Source organism: Spinacia oleracea, chromosome 2 (genome assembly GCF_020520425.1).
Source record: "Spinacia oleracea cultivar Varoflay chromosome 2, BTI_SOV_V1, whole genome shotgun sequence".
Lineage (NCBI taxonomy): Eukaryota > Viridiplantae > Streptophyta > Magnoliopsida > Caryophyllales > Amaranthaceae > Spinacia > Spinacia oleracea.
The window spans coordinates 107,655,170-107,675,546 of NC_079488.1; the positions used below are offsets into that span (position 1 = coordinate 107,655,170).

The 20,377-nt window shown below is 33.0% G+C and overlaps 2 protein-coding genes and 1 non-coding gene across 5 annotated transcripts; all 3 read right to left on the reverse strand.

The window, feature by feature from the left end:
* On the reverse strand, nt 1-3,217 carry LOC110785087 (uncharacterized membrane protein At1g16860). Of its 3 annotated transcripts, XM_056837712.1 has the most exons (5): nt 2,744-3,201; nt 2,434-2,586; nt 686-894; nt 403-591; nt 1-317 (listed from the first exon to the last, which is right to left on the reverse strand). In XM_056837712.1, the coding sequence occupies exons 1-4, from the start codon at nt 3,149-3,151 to the stop codon at nt 426-428; spliced, it is 936 nt and encodes a 311-aa protein (XP_056693690.1). In that variant the 5' UTR covers nt 3,152-3,201; the 3' UTR covers nt 1-317; nt 403-425. The 3 variants fall into 3 exon arrangements, with proteins under 3 accessions (XP_056693690.1, XP_021845228.2, XP_056693691.1); XM_021989536.2 differs by having other exon boundaries at nt 1-591; nt 2,744-3,189; XM_056837713.1 differs by lacking the exon at nt 1-317 and having other exon boundaries at nt 418-556; nt 2,744-3,217.
* Nucleotides 3,218-4,309: 1,092 nt separating this feature from the next.
* On the reverse strand, nt 4,310-4,389 carry TRNAL-UAG (transfer RNA leucine (anticodon UAG)). The gene has a single exon. It is a non-coding gene; the product is annotated as a tRNA-Leu (tRNA).
* A 3,343-nt stretch (nt 4,390-7,732) lies between these two features.
* On the reverse strand, nt 7,733-9,394 carry LOC110786696 (homeobox-leucine zipper protein ATHB-12). The gene is made up of 2 exons (XM_021991269.2): nt 8,891-9,394; nt 7,733-8,449 (listed from the first exon to the last, which is right to left on the reverse strand). Exons 1-2 carry the CDS (start codon nt 9,245-9,247, stop codon nt 8,090-8,092), a joined length of 717 nt encoding a protein of 238 aa, XP_021846961.2. The 5' UTR covers nt 9,248-9,394; the 3' UTR covers nt 7,733-8,089.
* Between the last annotated feature and the right edge of the window lie 10,983 nt (nt 9,395-20,377).

A 20,377-nucleotide genomic window follows, 5' to 3' on the forward strand; every position in this document is an offset into this window, starting at 1 on the left:
TTATGGTCAAAAGTGTATGGAGTATTAAGTAAGTGTACCAGTCAAACTATTACAAGTATTCATGAAAAAAAAGGATCAACAACTAAATCTTATGGCAAAAGAGTAATGAAAATGAAAATGAAAATGAACAACTTAACAGTCTCTTCATAATTAGGATTCTGTTCATTTCACATTCAAAATAATGGTGGTGAAAACCGTAACCGCAACCACTTTAATCCTATCTGCAGAATATGCCGCATCATCAATTCAGCATGATACTACTGAACTTTGCAAGTTTTAATGGTAATGCATCCCTGTTGACTTCTTCAACAGAAACCCTGAACCATGTTTACAAAATGGAAGTCAAAATCCTTGCAATGTTACTACTGTTGGGTTAAGCACTTGATCATGAATGCTGATTACTTTTATCAGCAGTGTCAGTGGTATCAGAGGAGGCCGAGAAGAAGGCCGTCGAAATTGACAGGTAAGAGTAGTCTTTGCCACAGACAACCTGTAGAGATGAGTTCTGGTGGCTGAACAACCATTGCAATATCATCACCACCTCTATGCAGCATGCCTAGGACAGTAACACAGTCACCTTCTTTTATATAGCTGATAAAAACCAGGCACAATTCCTTAATCACTTGAGTTAACACATACTGTACTCAAAAGGGGAAATTAAACAAGAGGAGAATGTAGGAGTTACCCTTCTTCAAGGCGTATCACCCGAGAATTGGTTGCAAGGTTTCTGTCTGTTAGCCATTTTGTCAAGTCGGGGGATAGAATTCTGTTTTTACTTGTGTATACAAGCTTGCTCTCAACGATAAGGGGAATGAGTCTACATCCATATCCACCTTTTACCAAAGTTCGGATACCTGAGTTTTCGTCAGATATGTAGAAATCTGTACAGACTCTCTGCAGAAAAAACAAGGAACCATCCAAAATGTTCATTAAGAAAGACAATATCTGAAAGTATAGAGTAGTTTACTAGATCATAGTTGCTACGTTAAATTGGACTAGGGTACTCGGGTTGCTCATGGGCATGTGCCTTAGTGTCAGACTGAAGTAGGTTGTACATCCTTGGTTTTGGTCCAAATTATAATCTGATATATATACCCATTGGACATGGTAGCCCAATGGGTATAGGATTTGGGTCATGTTCGATCATAAGGTTCTTATTGAATAGGGCTATTATTGGACATGGTCAATGTAGGGCCAAACTTATAACACAATAGTTTTGAAAACTAAAATACGGAGTACTTATTATACGGAGTATAAAAAATCATATGGATAGCTTCGTATTCACTTGTATTCGAATACGACTTTTTTTCCTTGTTGACTATCGGTCCGTTATTGACCCGTGACCAACTTTGACCCTTTCATTACCCGACTTGATTTTGACATGCACTGACTCTGGCCCGACCCGCCCAATAACCATGTCTAATACCCATGTTAGATCGTCTAGGATTTAACATTGGTGCTTGATGTGAAATGAAGAATCCGAGTAAACTGAAACTAGCAAGAAGCAAGAGTGGATGTGAGAAAGAAGAATGAGTGTAGTTCGAGCAATGGGAGAAACCATAAGAGGGGCAACACATATTCTAGACTCTAGAGGGAAATGCCCTGTACAGATTTTTACAAATTAGGTAAGGTTGTTAGTTTGTTAAGACTTCCCAACCAGATTACTGAACACTGAAGAGGTAATTAGTAAAATTTTAGTATATCAGACCAAAGAGGCAAGATCCTTTCAACTAACCAAAAAACAGGAGAATCATAAACTCTAATGATAGTACTCTGTATTCAAATAAATTACTCGTCTACCAGACTACCATCACTATGTATATTTGGTACCAATGATGTATTGGCCTAGTGGTTAAGACTGAGGGCCTGTGTACAATAGGTCTCAGGTTCGAATCCCCCGCACCCATTTGTAATTTATATTGCTCTTGTGGCTCATTCACACCCAAAAAAAAATATATGTATATTTGGTGGTTCAACTATATGGATACGTTTTCCCAATTTATACATTTGACATTCCCAAGGATGCTGAAAAATGTTACCTAATTGCCAACAAGAGCTTGGATTTGGGAACACATTCCACTAACTAATGTTGTTAAAACAAAACCAATTTACCGATATGATCAACCTCAAGTACCATTTTTTAATCCTCTAAACCAGTATAGGGATACGGACACTTGACAACACAATGTGGATCAAGAACAGGAGAAATCATATAATACCCGAGTCTAACCATTACTACTTGTATCAATGTATGTATTATGCACACCAACACACAAATTCGAGTAGCATAGGTTATAGACTTATAGTCACATACGAAGTACTAATCAGTCATTTGACAAGAAGTAATTACATGTGTAACATAACATGATTAATTAAGCAATTACATGAAATTGAAATGTAGAACATCTAAACTAATGTAAAACAGTGACATACCTCAGAATCGGCTAATCTCCAAAGAAATGGTTGTTTAACATTCAAAGCCTTGAATCCAAATCCTATATATTCATACAAAAGAGTAGACGTGTAAACGCATCTACCAACCTTCTCATAAGATGTTTCTAATGAAACATCACCGCATGAAACTGGCTGACATGAACACAACACAATTATGAAAATCTAGCACATTGTAATAAACCCAGATATCCAATTCACTATGCCAAACATTTAATAACAAACCCAGAAATCCAATTCAATTCAATTGAATAAAAGAATACCCAGAAAGTAAATAAGTGAAATACAATACCCCAGTAATTTTGACGAGCTGGCCATGACGGGCGAAGCGGAGGTTGGAGACAGGAAAGGAGCGGAGGAAGCGGAGGAGGGAGGTGTTGCGGCGGAAGCAGATAGTATTCCAGATAAGAAAGGAGGCAACAATGGAGGAGAGAGAAAGAGAAGCGAGGAAGAAGAGGGCATTGTGAACTTCAATAAGGATGAAGAGTGAAACTCCAACACCGATTATAAAGAGAAATACTAGAATGTAAATTGATGTTCTTGGGATTGAAATGTAGTAATGTGTTGCTGCATCTGAGGATGAACAAGAAGAGGAGGAGATGCCATTCATCACTTTCTCTGTTTCTTGCTTTTTTGAGTTTTCTGGGTTTTCTGAAACTGCTAGTGTTGTTGTTGCTGCTGTTTCACCTGTGTTTTCCATAGTGAGTTTGAGACTTGAATGGGCTGTGTTGTCAAAAATATTTTGGACCACTGAAAACGACGTCACTTTCTCTGCTTTCAGTCCTTCAACGGATGGTTGGTCGGCCCTTAAAAAGAGTCAAGACCATTACAAAGGTGGGTTGAACCAGCTAGTTTATGAATTGGTACCCGAAAGAGAATACGGGTCATGGGTCCTATACACTAAGGAACTAAGCTCGGTTTGATTTAACTTATTTTATCTGATTTTATTTACATTTGTTTATGAAAAATTAACAATAATGAATATTAAGCAAGTAAACAAATATAAAAGAGACATAAAAATTACGGCGAAAAATCGAATATCAGGACAAAAACCCACCAAACCACTAGAAGTAATATGATGGTGATGATGAACTACAAGGAGATCTATTTCAAGCTTTTCATCCACCATGAAAACTTCACCTAAAAACACTCTCCCACTTACGCCCTAAGTGCATGAGCTATTCAATGTGGCTATTTTTTGGCTCCTAAAAACTATCTCCCAATTAGTAAAAAGAAAATCAACTTTTTCACCAAAATGTGAAATGATTTTAGCACATGGAAGATTGATAGTAGGACTATAGTATAGGTGCATGATTTTAGAAGGTGAAAGATTGACAATCTTATGGGTTACACTTATTATTTGCGACTATATTTTAGTAGGAGTTACAAGTTTATTTATGTTAAAGTTTACACCCAACTCCCCTTTTTTATAGGTTATTTTCTCTCATTTTTTTTTCAATAAAAAGTTATGTATGCAGAAAAAAAAATTGAGAATATATGACAATATTAGATGATTTTGGTAATATTCTAGTCAAATCGTTAAGATCAATAATAGAAAAAAATATCTACTCAATATATAGTCATATTAACATATTTAACATATCGAATATTTTGATTAAATTATCATATTAAGCATATGAAATATGTAGTAGGACAATTAGCTTATTAGACGATTAAATGATCGAGTGTGCTCAAGATTTACTCTATTAATCACATGCATTAGCTTTAGGGGATAATACCCATCCAAAAAAAGAACTTTAGGGGATAATTATTCAGTTAAATATTTTGGTAGGACTATGTCTATAGGAGCATGATTTGTGCTCAGCCAAAACAAGCTCGTAGTATGGAAAAAAATTATTGACAGCTGTGGGATTTGAACCCACGCCCTTTCGGACCAGAGCCTAAATCTGGCGCCTTAGACCACTCGGCCAAACTGTCTTATGATATAATACATTGCTTGTTTTAATTACGTAACTATTAAAGCATAAAGCCCATTAGCAAATAACTAGTCTGTTTTAGACCCTCGGTCTTTAAAGCCCATTAACAAAATCATAAGTATGTTTTTGTTTTGTAAATGTCGAAGTAAATATACTTATTATTTTCTTGGATGTAAATGAACTACTTCGTATAAGACCATAAGAGTATTACAAATTAAAATTATGGATGATGATTCGTATATATGACCTATCGTACATATGTTCTCATTCTTTATTATTAGATCATAATTTCATTGATAGTGTAGTATACGAGTGTGATTTGTAGTTTGGTATATGACATGAAAAATTGGAAATTATCATCAAATTGACATTAATTAGGACTATAGGAGTGTGGTATTTCTACCATGACCCTGACTAATTAAGATTGACCTAGTGAAAAAGAGAATGCTTTTCAATCTTAAGGATGGATTAATTCCCCAATAGGACACTTTGGAGTTGAAATCTCCTTACCCTTCTCCAACACAATGTCTACGTTGGAGCAAATAGACCTGATATGTGTCTCGTCTAATTAAGACCCATCATTTTACCTACCTAAAAAATAAGTTACAGTTGTACTCCGTCAATTTTTTTTATAATTGATGTAGACAATTTACCCCCATCCCATAATTCACATACTTAGTGTATGTAAGTATTTTGGTAATTTATAATAAGAAAAAGATACACTTGAGATGTTTTTAAAAATCATCTCAATTAACAACTTCTAAATATTAATTTATGTAATTTTTATATATCGATAAGTAAAGCTATTTATAACCAAACATGTTATCAGATTGTGTAGATTAAATAAAAACGGGGGTAATAATGAGTACGGAGTAGTTCTCAATTCTCCCACTATCTTGTACGAGTAATAAAACTTGTGGGGAGCCTAATTTTCTTAGCAATGTCATTTCATGTCCTTCCTATTCTGGACCTTTTAGAACTTGTACTACCAACTAGAGTTACTTACTCACCTACTTTTCCATGGTTTATGCTGCATTCTACTACGTATTCACCTAACTTTCACGAGTCTGGATCATTTGGAGTTTTAATAAAACTCTATAAGCTAGAGTGTGTATCATACATTTTAAAATCAATGGCTTATATTAGTGGGAAGGGGAAATCAGGAGGTCGATATTGATGAGAAAAAGTAGGGGGGATTTTGGGAAGATAATATACGAGCCATTAATTTTTCATTCAATAGTTGATATTGCTCAAACTCTACATTGTAGAGTTATTTTAGAACCAATTTTCACTGACAGTTGTGCGATTTGAAACCAACTTTCACTTATATTTTGTGAAACTTAAGTTATCCGAATTTATCAAAATTTATTTTAATTATAGGTTATACTTTTGTAATAATTCTTATTTTTCCTGAACTTATATAAACTTATGTTTTTTAAAATAAGTGGAAATAAAGTGAATATAACAAACTTACTTATCTTTTAACATCAAGGCTTAGCAAAATTTTGGCTAGTTACATAAAACCATAAAATTTAATAGATTTCATACTATTTAAAGCAATATTCATGTGTACATTTCAAATGCAAAATTTTATCAAAAGTTGAAGAGATTATGCATATGTGACTGATGTAGATAAACAAGATTGAAAGCATGGGCCTTGTTCATGCAATTCATCGTTACTTTTGCTTTTGAAGAAATCTGTCCTCTTTGAACTTTAATTTCCTGAAAAAAAGACTTGATTTTCTCAATTCATTATCTCTTCTTCTTTTTTTCTTTCTTTGTCGGTATGTTGGTGGGTAGTCAATCGATGATTAGTGATGATTTGAGGGACGGCAGTTGTCCTTCATATCGTATGACGACCATCTCTACAATCCAACGTTATGTTACAATCCGTGACATTAGGGGTGAAAGTTCGGTTTTTGGTTTGGATTAAGGCCCAAACCGAATCCAAACCGTACTAATTCGATTTTCAGTTTTTGAAATCGAATTCAACCCGAACTAATTCGGTTTTCATTTTTTAAACCGAATCCAAACCAAATAACCTTTTAATCCAAACCAAACCAAACCGTATTTTAATTTTTCAATCCAATCCAAACCATAAAACCGAATTTTCATGGGCCTTCCATTTGGGCCTGTTTTTGGGCCTATATTATACTTGTTTTTAGCCAATTTTCGGGCCCTTATTATACTTTTTAGCCAAGTTCGGTTTATTCGGTTTCAGACTTTTCAATCCAATCCAAACCATAAAACCAATTTTTTAAAAAATCTCAGTCCAAACCGAACGAATAGAAAAAAAAACCGAACTGAATTTCTTATTCGGTTCGGTTTTCGGTTTTTTCTACCAAACTTTCACCCCTACGTGAAAGGCTTAGATTTGTATGTAGCCATAATAAACGCGGTGAATCTTCGCATAAAAATATAAAGAGTTCTTCGTATGTATATAGGACAGACTTAAAAACTAGTAGGAGCCTTTCGATATCACGGTCAGTTTTCAGTTTTTCGTTTTTGATTTGTAAGTTATTTGATTTAGTTTGAATTTTAAACTAAAAAATAGCCACACTTATAATAATCATGTTGATTTTGAAACTAGCAACAAAAAAATGGAAACTATGTATTTTGGTTTTCATATTTTGGTTTTAGTTTTGTAAAACATAGAGAACTGAAAACCAAAAACGATACCAAACAACCTCGAAACTAGTTTTGAAAAATATGTTTTACGGAGTAATTTTTAAAACCAAATGAAAACTTAAACTTGTTAAGCTAATACTTCATACTACCTCGGTTTCGAAATCACCTTTACATTTTCCATTTTAGTCTGTTTCATATTGTTTTTTACACTTTGCTTTATTCTATTTTGGAAATGAAAATTTACTTTTTTACCCCTCTTACCCCACAACATTTTCAAATTTTCACTCATTTTCTCTTACTTTGTTCAATTTCTTATTTTATAGTCACCCACTTTTTTACACAATCTTCCTACTTTGTATTAATATTTGTGCAAATAGTAATTAACCGTAAAAATCATTTTGAAACGGAGGTAGTATGCTATAGATCATAACTAAAGCTATTAAGTTGTCTAAGCACATGTTCCTATGTGAACAAGCAAATGTCAGGTTTAATTTGTCATTGCGTGTAACCTGTGTCGTCAGAGTTACCAAATTCCTTAATCACCCCCGCGAATCGCAAATCCAAAAGACGAATTATAACACCAAAACGTTACATTTTGGTTTAAATTAGCAAATTAGACAGCGAATAGCGAACGCATAGCCAATTTAATAACAGTGCCCGCGCAGTCCAAGTTGCAAAATGTTTTACATGATGATTAATCTACCATGTTCCGACACTTACCTCTCTAATCCCCCCACTGTTTTATTCATGACTCATAGTCGTGCCTCTATCTTGTATCAATATGTACATTAACATAGTGCGCGCGCAGGTACTTAAGAGTGAGCCTAATGATCCTAGCTAGCTAGCGCGCCGCCGTAACACTGCTGCGTGCGTGCGCGCACAATCCCACTCCTAATATCCTAGATAGCTAATTCGCGCTTACAATGAAAAATAACACCCTCTATCTAGCAAGGGTATCGACTATAGAAATCAAGGCCGGTTCAGATGTACGCAACCTTTAATCCCGCGACCGAGCAAATTGATTCGATAATTTTCCTAATTAAAAGTCACACTTTAGCTTATTGAGCACTTGATTAAGACCAAAAGTCCCACCATTGGCAACTATCAACAGCTTGATCAAACAAACCATCAGGTCGAAGATCATCCCAACCTTCACCTGATGTTAAAGAACTATCAACTACTACTGGTTGTACCAATTTTAATAATTCCGTCTCTTCTTCCATCCCGAAATAATTCGTGTTTTCGCTCGATCCTTCGTCTGATATCATGCTACAACCTCCATATTCCGATCCTTCTAATGATAAAGCCGGTTTTACTTCATATTCATCTCTCTTTTTTACACTCTTTGATTTCTCGTCTTCATCCTCTGCTGCTCTTTCAATGCTGTTTGTATTACTACTCTTCTTCTCTGCTTCATCTTTTAACTTCTCTATCTGCAAAATATTACAATTATACAACATAATTAAATTTCCAACTAATAATGTTAACCGAAATTTAATCCTACTTTTAACAATGTGTAAATCTCTATTAATCTTAAGCAATACAGATTACTGAATACAACTAAATTATGACATAAAGTGTTTATATAGTACTCTTTAGATAGATGCGCAGAAACAAAATCCCCATTCTACAGCGTTGCAATGAGGGAATTTAACCCATTCAAGACATATTATAGACCTGATCATCTACAGCTCAACCTGACCCGAAAAACTGCGGGTTTGGATAGCATAAAATATGCATTTCAGACCAAAATCCGAGCCTAGCCCACAAAGCCTGTACCAAGTTTATAAGTTTGGGCATGATTTTTTGTGTCAAAGTCCGGCCCTTCTATTCTTCTAACATGAATTATGCTATGTGTTGGTGAAATTACATACCTGAACAAGTAGGGATTGCTTCTCTTTCTTAAGGTCCTCAAACCGTTTAGCAAGGGAGTTGTAACTCGACTTCAAAGTGGTGTATTCTTTCTCAAGTTGCTTAGACTTGAACCGAGCTCGCTTGTTTTGGAACCAGATTGCAACCTGTCGAGGTTGCAACCCGAGTTCTCGAGCCACTTGGACCTTCTTCTTTGGTTCGAGTTTAGTCTCATTCTCGAAAATTGATTCAAGTGACTTCACTTGTTCATCAGTGAACCTTCTCTTGTTCATCATTTTCGACTTTTTTGAATTTGGGAGGGAGTTTATGCAACTAAATACATCTGAGGGTGAGTAGTATTCCCCTTCATCAAACATCATTTTTACAAAAATCTACAAAAAATTTACAATTCTAGAGGGGAAAAAAAATACGATCTTTGGAATATTTTTGGGAGCTTGGTTAATTTTATAAGATGGTACAAACAAGTTTTTATATTACATGACCTTTATTTGAGGGAAGTCCTTCATTTTAGGTCCTTAAAATATCATTTTTATAATTGGAGAAAAGCCAATAAGGTATGGTAACGTGTTCTACTTTTCTTCTAGTGCCTTGTAAAAGTTGTCCATATTCTTCCATCTCTCTAACTCTTTTTTTTTTCTTTTTTTCCTTTACATAATTTACTCTAACTCACGTTTAAAAGAAGTTACTAAATTATTATTATTAGTATGAAATTGTTGCAAATATGATGTTGCATGAACTATGGGACAGATTTCAATCTCATAAAATGTTATCTCCTTGTAGTAATTAAAAGAAAGAAAAAAAAGAGGTTAAAATTTATCATCGATTAAGATAGATGTTCATAGTAACAAGTTAGCGGTTATCGTCATGGGTTATCAATTGTTGAAAGGTCAGTCTTGATCAGGTGATAAGAGTGTTGGAGACGTGAACCATGCAAAGTCACAAAATTAGAGTATGCATAACTTTGTATTCTTATAGTTGGACCATGTGTTACTTTACATGGTTCTACTAGCTTGATAACTTTGCAAGTTGGGACAGCCTTGTTTTGTCCAATTAATTAGAAATCCATCATTATACACCTTGAATTTAAAGACTACTTATCAACTTCCTTAGAGCAAATTTCCTATAAGACTGTCATACGTATAAGACCGTTAATGTCAACATTAAAAAGTATAATTATATAATGACGATGTGTAAATATATGGTAAGAATTTGATCTTATGCATAAGACTGTCATATATAAATTCAGTTTTTGTAATTTTGGCATAAGATCAGCTCATAAGATTCCCGATTGGGCTTGCATTAAGGTTTGTGGCTAGCATTGGACTAACTGCTCCTTATAGTAATAACTAAGGCTAATAAAGCACAAGTTGAGACCATCTATATATTGAGTAGTAGTACTAGTTCTCTCTACTTTAGTAACAACTAACCACCATAATTTAATAATAATACATCTTTTTCAACATGATAAGTTATAATATATAGTCAAAACTTGTTTTGACGTTTGATTCTTCATATTATTGAAATACATGTAAATACTAGTTTTACATCTAAATTTGTGGTGTTCATACCATACCTAATAAACCTCCCTAGTGTTATTTTAAGAACTATCAACATTATATACGAATGAAGTAACAATCAACATATAAAATATATCCCTTGAAACATTTTTATAAGATTATTTGTTACGATAATTTCTCATAAACATTGGATTTTCACATTAGACAGCCTATCTGTAATTTTTCTTTATTAATTATACAACTCATTTTATATATTGATAATTAAAAAAATGTTTCGATTAGTTCAATACACTACAAAACATTGTACCATTAACGACGGGAAATCCCGTCGTTAAAGGCCAATAATCGTTGATTAATAACGGGATTTCCTGTCGCGAACCCTTCATAAAAGAAGGCCGTCGTTAATGGAAAATCCCGCCGTAAACCCGTCAATCCGTCATAAAAGACATTTACGACGGTTGTTCCTTTCTTTGTTTGGTTGATTTTTGACCCGTCGTAATTAAGTTGTCGTTAAATATACAAATTGTTGTAGTGACATTGTATATGAATGAAGTACTCCAACAACCAAATATATAAAATATATCCATTGAAACATTTTGATAAGACTAATTGTTATGATGCTTTCTCATAAAAATTGGATTTTCACATTAGACCATCTATCTAAAATTTATTGTTTACCAAGCAACTCATTTTTATACTCCTTATGTTGATAATAAAAGTAAATGTATACTTCAATTCTAGGGAGTATTATTAACGTAACTTATGATTATGAGTAAATATTTATATTTATATATGATCCAAAACAAATTAATGAGAATTAAGAGAGACGAAGCAGATCTAGCAGTGATGATCCAGCAAGCCTAGGGACATGTGTCTGTCAACCTGTCAGGCATCACCCAACAATTCAGTGACACATGTGCAACTCAATGCATTGCATCTCCTACTCTTGTCGTTTTCATTTTTTTCATTTTATTAATTAAAAATATAACGGGTCCCACAAGTGACGTGGCGCAAAACCTATGGATCCAATAACATTTCACTGTAGAACTCGTAGACTCCTACCACACGTGTCAATACAAAGAGTAAAGATGTTAAACATAATAAAAATTAGCCCATGTGGGGACCACCTCATGAATTGTACGCATGTCTCATTAAACCTTCTTTGTCAATAACTTAAGATCTTTTTCCGGCGTGCCACGTGGTGTACGATCTGTGGTGCTGTACTCTTGTCAATAGTTTACTCTGTTTTTTATTTTATTTATTTAAAAAATGTAGAGTGAAAATGGAGATTTGGAGGTGATTAAAGAAATAGATTTGGTGTTAAAAAGGATTAAATTAGGGTTAGCCAATCTGAAGAAGGAGATTTGGAGCAAGACTTTATGGATTAAATAAAAAGTTTAAGGAATCTTTAGATGAACATGTGTCAGGTTTATGTTTTGATGGGAATTAAAGTAATAATCACGTCTATTTCACCCTGGGAGCCATGGAAGGACGTCGTCACGTAACAATTCGTCTTTCTCTTCTTGTACGATTATGGCAGTTGGACGGTTTAGATTAAAGTTTCAATTATGTCTTTATTAATTCATGCTTAAATATCATTATTAGTAGGACTACAAAGAGTAGATTTTAACTCGTCAATGTTTTCATCAATTGACGGCGCCTTAAATTTTCTTTGCTTTGAAATCAAAACCAAGGATAATTCTAAATTCTAAATTCTAAATTCTAAAACCTAAATAAGAGGTGAACAAATAATTTACATATCCTCTCAAATTTTTTACGCTTAAATTTGTGAAACCGATTTTTTTTGTTTAAATATTAATCTAAAAAAATCTAAATCTAGAATGTACTATACAAAAATCTAGTAGCAAAGTGTGTAGAAAAATCTAGCTAAAATAATGTCTAGAATTTACTTTAGAAGAATCTAGATAAATGACAAGTATAGAAAAATCTAGGCACTAATATACAACCACTATAAAAATGTTGTATGTGCATAAGTTAAGATGTGGGCTAATCAAGAGAGCTTCCACAAAATATGAGGGGTAGAAACAAGTGTTCTACCAAAGCAAATATTGTTGTACAATTCTTATTAATGTAATCAATGATAACAATTCAATTTTGTTATATAATTGAGGTCCATCAAAACTTTCGCATACGTCCTCAAATTTTTATCATTATTCAATTGTAAATTTAAATTCCTTTACTGTTTAGTTGCGTCCCTTTTGACAATGTGCTTTTATTATTATTATTAATAATATGTTCTAAACGTATGTGCTTTTAAACAATAAAAATATGTTTAAATCTATTAAACTATAAAATGTGCTTTTTGAGGTAATTAAAAAAAAGTTATCATTGCAACGGGGCGTACCTTATCCGATTGAAATGCAGTCACTAATTCAAAACTAATTAATATACGGAGTACGAAAAAAACAAATTTGAACTAAATAGTTATGAAATTGTGATCATATCTTCAAACAACATGAAGTACTCTGTATGTTTTGTTTTATACAGGATGATTAATATGATTGAATCTTCATTATGAACACTGATAGTTTACCAACCTAGTTATGAATTGAGTGCATGGTGTGCCTTATTTAATTTATTTATTAAAAAAAATTCGTTAATAATTCTTGAAATAGAGGTATGAACATCTAGATCACTTTTTTCTTCTCATTGTTGGGTTGATGTTTTGGTCCTGTTTTAGTCACTTTATTACAATCAGTTTAGATAAGTATAGAAAAATTAGGAATACATTATAGTACAATTTATGATAAACAAGTGAAATCAGATAAATACAACATATTTTTATCCACAATCTCCACACATGTGAGGTTGTGAGTGTTACGCAATACTACTGATTGATCGATTGCAGATTGATATATACTCCGTACAACTTTCAGTAGGTACATACAAAGTAATACATGCATTCACTGATAAATGAATAAGGTGTAGTCCATACCACCATACATATTAATGGTGGTTGAAAATAATGTATTACGGATCGACTACTACCCGTTTCTTTATACTCCGTATTCACAATTTACACGTACTTTCATATAATATTTAATCAACAAATATATTCAATTTCATATAGATAAATTATAAAATGTTAATATTTTAAAAATAATTAGATACCTTGCATGCGGGATGAATGTAACTTTTAGGAATGGAGGTCATAGTGCGGAAAATTTATAGAGTGCAAAGGGGTGGCAATAAAAAAAACATATATCGAGGTTACATTTGGTACGTTTGAAAAATAGATAAGCTTATCTTGATATAAAGAGTTGAGAGTAAAAGTGATCTGATCTATCGAGCATGTAGCTACCAAGTGAAGACAAGGTTAATGAAAGTAACATATTAACTTCAAAGGACATATGTCCATGAAACTCCCCTTCGACATATAACATCGATCTTAACTATTACGTCATATCTCAGTTAATTTCGGGTTAAGAAAAAACAAATGAAATTCATGTTTTGAACTGAAAACAATTAATACATGTACTGTAGTCTGTTTGTCTATTTCACTATTTGCACCCCAAAAAATGTTAATAATTAGTACTCCCTCCGTCTCTTAATACTCGCACCGTTTTGACTGGACACGCTTGCCAATGCACGACTTTGACCACCAATATTTTTAACTACATATTATAAAAACTTATAAAAATATTAATATTTTGAAAATATATATTAAGATGAAGCTAACAATATATTAAAAGGAAGACTTTTCAATGGCTACAACAAAATAGTAGCCACCAAAATTATATTAAATCTCAACCGTTTAAAACGAGAATTTAATCTTATCCGTTTATTTGTTTGACCACAATATTTCAAGAATTTAAAAGAAAAAGAAATTAAATATAAAAAACGGTTTTATTAATAAAAAAAACTGGAGCATAATTCGTTCTTTTCTCATGGACAATCATCAGATATACAAGTATACAACCCACCAAACAATCATCAGCTTCTTGATTGAAACAATCCGGATATAAATACGGAGTATTTGTTTTTGTACTCTGAAAACTATAGACTCCCTACTCTGCACACTGTTGAAATTATTTTTTGAGTTATACTGTATATTGTTTTGCTTATTCTTCTTTCTACTACTCCGTCTGTTCTTATTTTATTTATTATTGAACGAATCCCATGGGGTTCTACTCAGCATAGTATCCAATTTTGTTAAACGATATATAAAAAAACCGTATGCACAAGTTAACACTTGCGGATAGAGGAAAAAGAAAGACATAGATCGATGATAATCTCGTAGACGAATAGAGGAGAGGAAAAGAAAAGAAAATAATTTTTTCATTTTAAACTATATTTTAATTAATTAGTTTCTTTTGTAAAGAAAAATAAATCATTTTAAAAGTCTAAGTCAATAGAAAATAAATGGTGTAGATTTGACACATCTAAATAAAAGGTCAAGATTAAAAGTTTATAGTGGCTACAAAATTGATGTAGCCATTGCAAAATCATCCATATTATATACTAATATTTGTTTTCATATACTATAAATGAAATAGGGTCAAAGTGAATTATGTGAATAGTGCAAAAAGTAAAAAAGGTGCGAGTATTAAGGGACAGGGGGAGTACCAAAAACTGACCTTGATCGATGATAAATACGAATTGAAGTACAAAATATTGGAAAGAGTCCAGGACTAGCTGATGAATGTCGGACTTTCCTTCCTGTTACAAACTTGTAACAAGGTTTATAGAGTATGTAAACATGGAAATGGAATCAATGTGGTTTTCATTCTTGAGGAAATAGAAACTATAACAAAAATTAAAGGTTTACATACTGCGACCACTAGAACCAGTATCCAGGCCCGGTCCTGACAATTTGGGGGCCCAGGGCGAAACATAAGTAAAGAGCCCCTTATGTACAGTAAACTTTTAATGTATAAAGATTTTTTATACTTTAAAAAATAGATTGTATAACATTTGGGTGGTTGGGCCTTGAATATATTATTTTTCCTTTCTAAATAATACGCAAAAAAATCATTAAAAGAAAGAGGAAGTGGTTAACAAAGAGAAACACAGACAACCAAACTAAAACAATACTCCATAATTATTTTTTCTAAGTTGTTTGTATCCGGAATATAAAATACTGTTACAAAAATTCAATAAAACATAGAATTATAGAAATAAGGCATGTAAATTAATTGAAAAACATGTTAAAAATAGGTTAAAATTTCAATCGGCAAGATTCGAACCTGGATTCCCCCCACTTCATCCACGCTACAATCTTCACCCACTTAACCAACTGAGCCACTGCTACTTTTAATTACTATTGCAATTTTTATTGTTATTATATTAACACAAACTGGTAATTTTGGGCCCTCCCCAACAGGGGGCCCAGGGCGGCCGCCCCTCGTTTCACCCCTCAGGGCCGGGGCTGCCAGTATCGTGAATGTGAACAACAAGTTATTCGGATCAATTTTGATTAACCATGATATAAATTACTAAGCATTTACTGTTCGTTTAGTAGCCGGTCATAAATGGTGTCAATTGGAATTAATTTGTATGTAGATTTGTAAGAAATTCAATATTCATTTCCATGGTAATACGGTTCAATTAAAATTATCTCTTTTTCTTCATAAACTTCCATTACCATTTGGGGAGTGGTATTAGGTGGGAATGTCAATTTAGGAAGAAAAAAATACTAGTTTGAGTCTTTGAGTTAAAGTTTCATTACCATGGACATTGTGACGTTATTTTTCTTGTCAAATAACACTTAGATTTATTCTCATTCCCACCATTTATTACCGGCTATCAAACGGGCCGTTAGTGAAACATGAGGCTTATAAGATGGAATTGCTAAATCTCTATTTAGTTTATTGGCAGCTCTTGTGAGGAATAGATGAGGTATGTAATTTTCCTTCTCTTCTTTCCTAAAAACCAATTTGGACTTTTAGAAAAAGTGTTTCTCCTCCTTGAGAACACCTTGTTTGGCCTAAAAATTGTTTCTCAACTTGAGAAACAGTTGTAGAAGCTTGGCCAAACAGGGTCTTAGTTTTCTCTCACAACTGAAATATGAAATGGGCTTAGACAATCCAATGTGAAGAGGATAAGAGTTCGGTCTACTTATATATCCAATGAAGGATCCATAGTAAAATCAATTGGCAAAAGTGAGAGTAACTCTTCAAACTTACAAGTTGGTATTTTCTCTCACTGTCTCCTCTTTCTTCAATGTGGGATAATTCATATGTGGATAATAACATTGGATTTCAACCGTCTCCAATTTAATGGACAATCAATTCAGGCCATAGATTAGGTCTGTTACTCGTGACATACAACAGTTCTTGGATAGTTGGATACCTGTTAAAGACCCGGTAACAAAAAAAGGTCAAGTACGGATCGGAGTACTAGTTTCCAATAGTCTATATATGTTGTCTCCTCATTGATTCGATCATTAGTACTTCGTATTTAGTATTTCCTCTCATAATAGATAATACATTAATACCCCAAACACAAGGTATGTCACACCAATCAGTCAATCACAGTGATAATAGATACTTCCTCCATTTTTTTTAATTGCACCATATGGGATTTCACGCTTGTCAATGCACTATTTTAACCACTAATATCTCTCATTATACTCCGTCCGTATTTATTTAAGAGATACACTTGATCGGGCACGTGTATTAAGAAGAAGAATTGAATGAATTAAAATAATAAAGCAAATGGGTTGGATAGATATTTTAATAAGTAAACAAGTGGGGACCATGTCATTTTGGGGGGTGGGAGCTGGGGTGGGTATGTATTATTTAATTAGATGGTGGGGTTGATAAGTTACTAAAAATGGCAAGTGTATCTCTTAAATAAATACGGCCGGAAAAGGCAAGTGTATCTATTAAATAAATACAGAGGGAGTACATTTTAAAAAATTATAAAAATTTGATAATTTGAAAGTGTATTTCGAGACGAATCTAACAAGATCCCACATGAATATATTTTTCCTTACATATAAATCACAAAAATTAACTATATAAGAATATGTGAATAGTGCTAAATCCAAGATGGTGCAATTATTAAAAAATGGAGGAATGTGAGGAGTGGGCCTATTGTGGGCTTTTAAGTGACAAGTTGTAGTTTACAGAAGCCCAAACGGAGAAAGAAATTTGGAAATTGGACCGTTTGACGTAACGATTCAAATACATGGACACCATGGCACATTATTTCAGCAATTTGGCAGCAGAATATCATGTTACTGGATATTCTTATATTGGGTTGAACCCATCTGGTGAAATGGCTAAATTTCAACAGCCCAATTCATGTGAATGGTCTAGCTCATTGACCTAAGGCCTATAATGGTTTCAAATTTATGCATAACTCTTAGGTTAAAGATAATAACCTTAAGAAACTTTAAGCAAGTATTGAACTTGTTTTTTTTTTTTTTTTTTTTGACAAAGGAAACTTGTTGTTTAGGGTTCGTTGGTATCGTTTTTTGTTTCCTATTTTCTGTTTTTTTACAAAACTAAAAACCAATATGAAAGTCACAAAGTTATTTGTTATAATTCAATTTAAATCATATGACTTAAAAAACCAAAAACTGGAAACTGACAGTGATACCGAACGATTAATTGTTGTCAGTAAAGTGACCGGTGACAGTTATGCTTGCGATGCTCGATAAGTTCGGTTAACGCCAACGCCCTAATGTAGACGATGTGATTAACCTCTAAGTCTCTAACTACAGTTTGGTTGTTAAGGTATTTTCCACTGTTTCTGATATCTTATCCCCTATAATTAAGTCGCAAACAAATTAGGCAAATAAACATTTTGATACTTAATGGTGTTAATTAGGAATGTTTGTAGAGTTGATAGAGCCACAGTGATCAATATAAGAAGGAAAATTTGATATTGACAGTCCCAACTATGGTCACTTCACTTTTAAAGGTCCCAACTTTTGATTATTCTAGAGTGGTCTCAACTTTAAGGTGTGTTTTCCCAGAATGGTCCTTTAGTTTATTAAACTGTTAATTAAGTTGATTTAAGCATATCATACTATTCTATTTACTTCATTTAATTAAAAAATATGGTTATTGCACGAGAGATATGAGTCTTAATTAAGTTATTTAGCACTTAATTTTAACTAAGGGACCATTTTTGGAAAGGACTCTCTATAGTTGGGACCACTATGAGATAATCAAAAGTTGAGACCTTTTAAAGTAAATCGGCCATAGTTGGGACTGATAATATCAATTTTTCCATATAAGAATTGTCAGATTCCAACTACACTAATTAAGGCTAGTGAAACAAACCAAATGCTATTTTGTACTATTTGACTACTTTCACAAATTACAATGCTCTTTTGCACGTTTTCTGGGTTCTAAAAAGTGGAATTTGCATTGACCTTTTTTCTTATCAAACCCCAATGAGATAATACAATCAACTATTTGAGTGTTTGAAACTTGAATTTTCCAGAAATTAACAAAAATCCAATGTTAACTTTAGGGTGGCTTTTTACATGGGCTTTACCTAATTAAGGATTAAGTTTTATCTGGGTCAAATACTCCAAAACTTAAACAGTAAAACTATAGTAGAAAGTGGTAAAACTACTACTATTACCACTTTTAAATCTTCCCCTAAATTGACTTTGTAGTTTACACAGTCTCTAAAAGTTAGTCAGACTTTTGTTTCTACTTTTTTGCTTTCATTTTTTCCATTTTTTCAAGTAGACCCTCTTGCCTGTTATTTTCTCATCTTTCTTTTAACCTTTTTTTTGGGACATGTTCCTTTAATTTACTGGAAAAATCACATAACAAAACATGTGATCATCAACCCCATCATTGACCTTTCAGATTTGCCACCCCCCACACACTCAAAAGAGAAAAAAAAGAAAAGAAAAAAGGAGTTGATTTCGGAATTTATAAGTTTTTTGTAGGGTTGATGATAGTAGAAATTGTGTTTAATGTACATATGCAAGTTGCAAACATAATGCAAACCGAATCGGGTCCAGAATTAAGGTTCGGATTTTGACTCAATTAAAGGAGTCTGTGATAGAGATAGAAATATCTTAAGATTTAATCTCTTAGGATATTTGATGTACACTACGTATTAGACATCTATTCGTATTAGTGTTCTTATTTGATCAATGGATCACACTCCAATTCAAGGAGTTTTCTCACGATCTAGCAGTTGAGATCTTTTGTCCATAATACATGCAATACTTGTGTGTCATATTTTCATATTAGCTGATATTAACGTTTTAAATATGAAAATAAAAGTGATTGACTAATTACAAATATCAATCAGTAAATTACTAAAAAGTGGTACACAAATTGGGGATATAAAGGATTTTGATTCAAACTAAAGCTCTTAATGAAGACCTCTAAAAATAAAACAAATAGTACGTATTGTGTTAACATGTGGGTGTAAAATGTGCACATGCATTAATAGAATGGATCCTTACGAAAAGAGATAGATAGAAAGCAAGTGAGAAAATATGACTATTTTTTAGGAAAGGATGGAGTAGCTAGTTACGTAGTACATTACAAAAATAATTTTCACACATCAAATCACGAATAACTGATTTTGCTACACCAACGTACCGTAAAAGAAACGTTTTATACTTTTATGTGTTCTACTGACATAAAAGTGTGCCAAAAAATAAATGGAGTGCTCATCAAAATCAGTTTTCGTTAAACTAGTATCATGCATGTTATAGAGCTGCATGTTAGTATTCTGATTAATTAAAGTAGAAATGAAATGCAAAAGAGACAAGAAGAGTATTGACAACTTAATAAATTAACGTCGTAGTTAGTGAAATGTTAAAGTAAGTAAGAGGTAATGATGACAATTAGGAGATGATTAAGACATAAAACAGGTTACTTTATATGGAGCAAAGTGCCCAGTCCAGTACGTTAGTTAGACAATTTGTGCTGGAATGGGAATTTGACATTTACGTATTGTTTCTTTCCGCCATTCTTCCTTTCTATGGAGTACTACAAATAATACACTATTTTCGAGGTAAACTGT

What these genes read in the sequence shown, in the direction of transcription:
- LOC110785087 (XM_056837712.1), bottom strand. Translation starts at nt 3,151, where the DNA reads ATGGAAAACACAGGTGAAACAGCAGCAACAACAACACTAGCAGTTTCA. An exon ending in AGCTCGTCAAAATTACTGGG is followed by an intron (nt 2,587 to 2,743) that starts GTATTGTATTTC and finishes TGTTCATGTCAG; the next exon opens with CCAGTTTCATGCGGTGATGT. An exon ending in GTGATACGCCTTGAAGAAGG is followed by an intron (nt 592 to 685) that starts GTAACTCCTACA and finishes GGTTTTTATCAG; the next exon opens with CTATATAAAAGAAGGTGACT.
- LOC110786696 (XM_021991269.2), bottom strand. Translation starts at nt 9,247, where the DNA reads ATGATGTTTGATGAAGGGGAATACTACTCACCCTCAGATGTATTTAGT. An exon ending in AGCAATCCCTACTTGTTCAG is followed by an intron (nt 8,450 to 8,890) that starts GTATGTAATTTC and finishes AATATTTTGCAG; the next exon opens with ATAGAGAAGTTAAAAGATGA.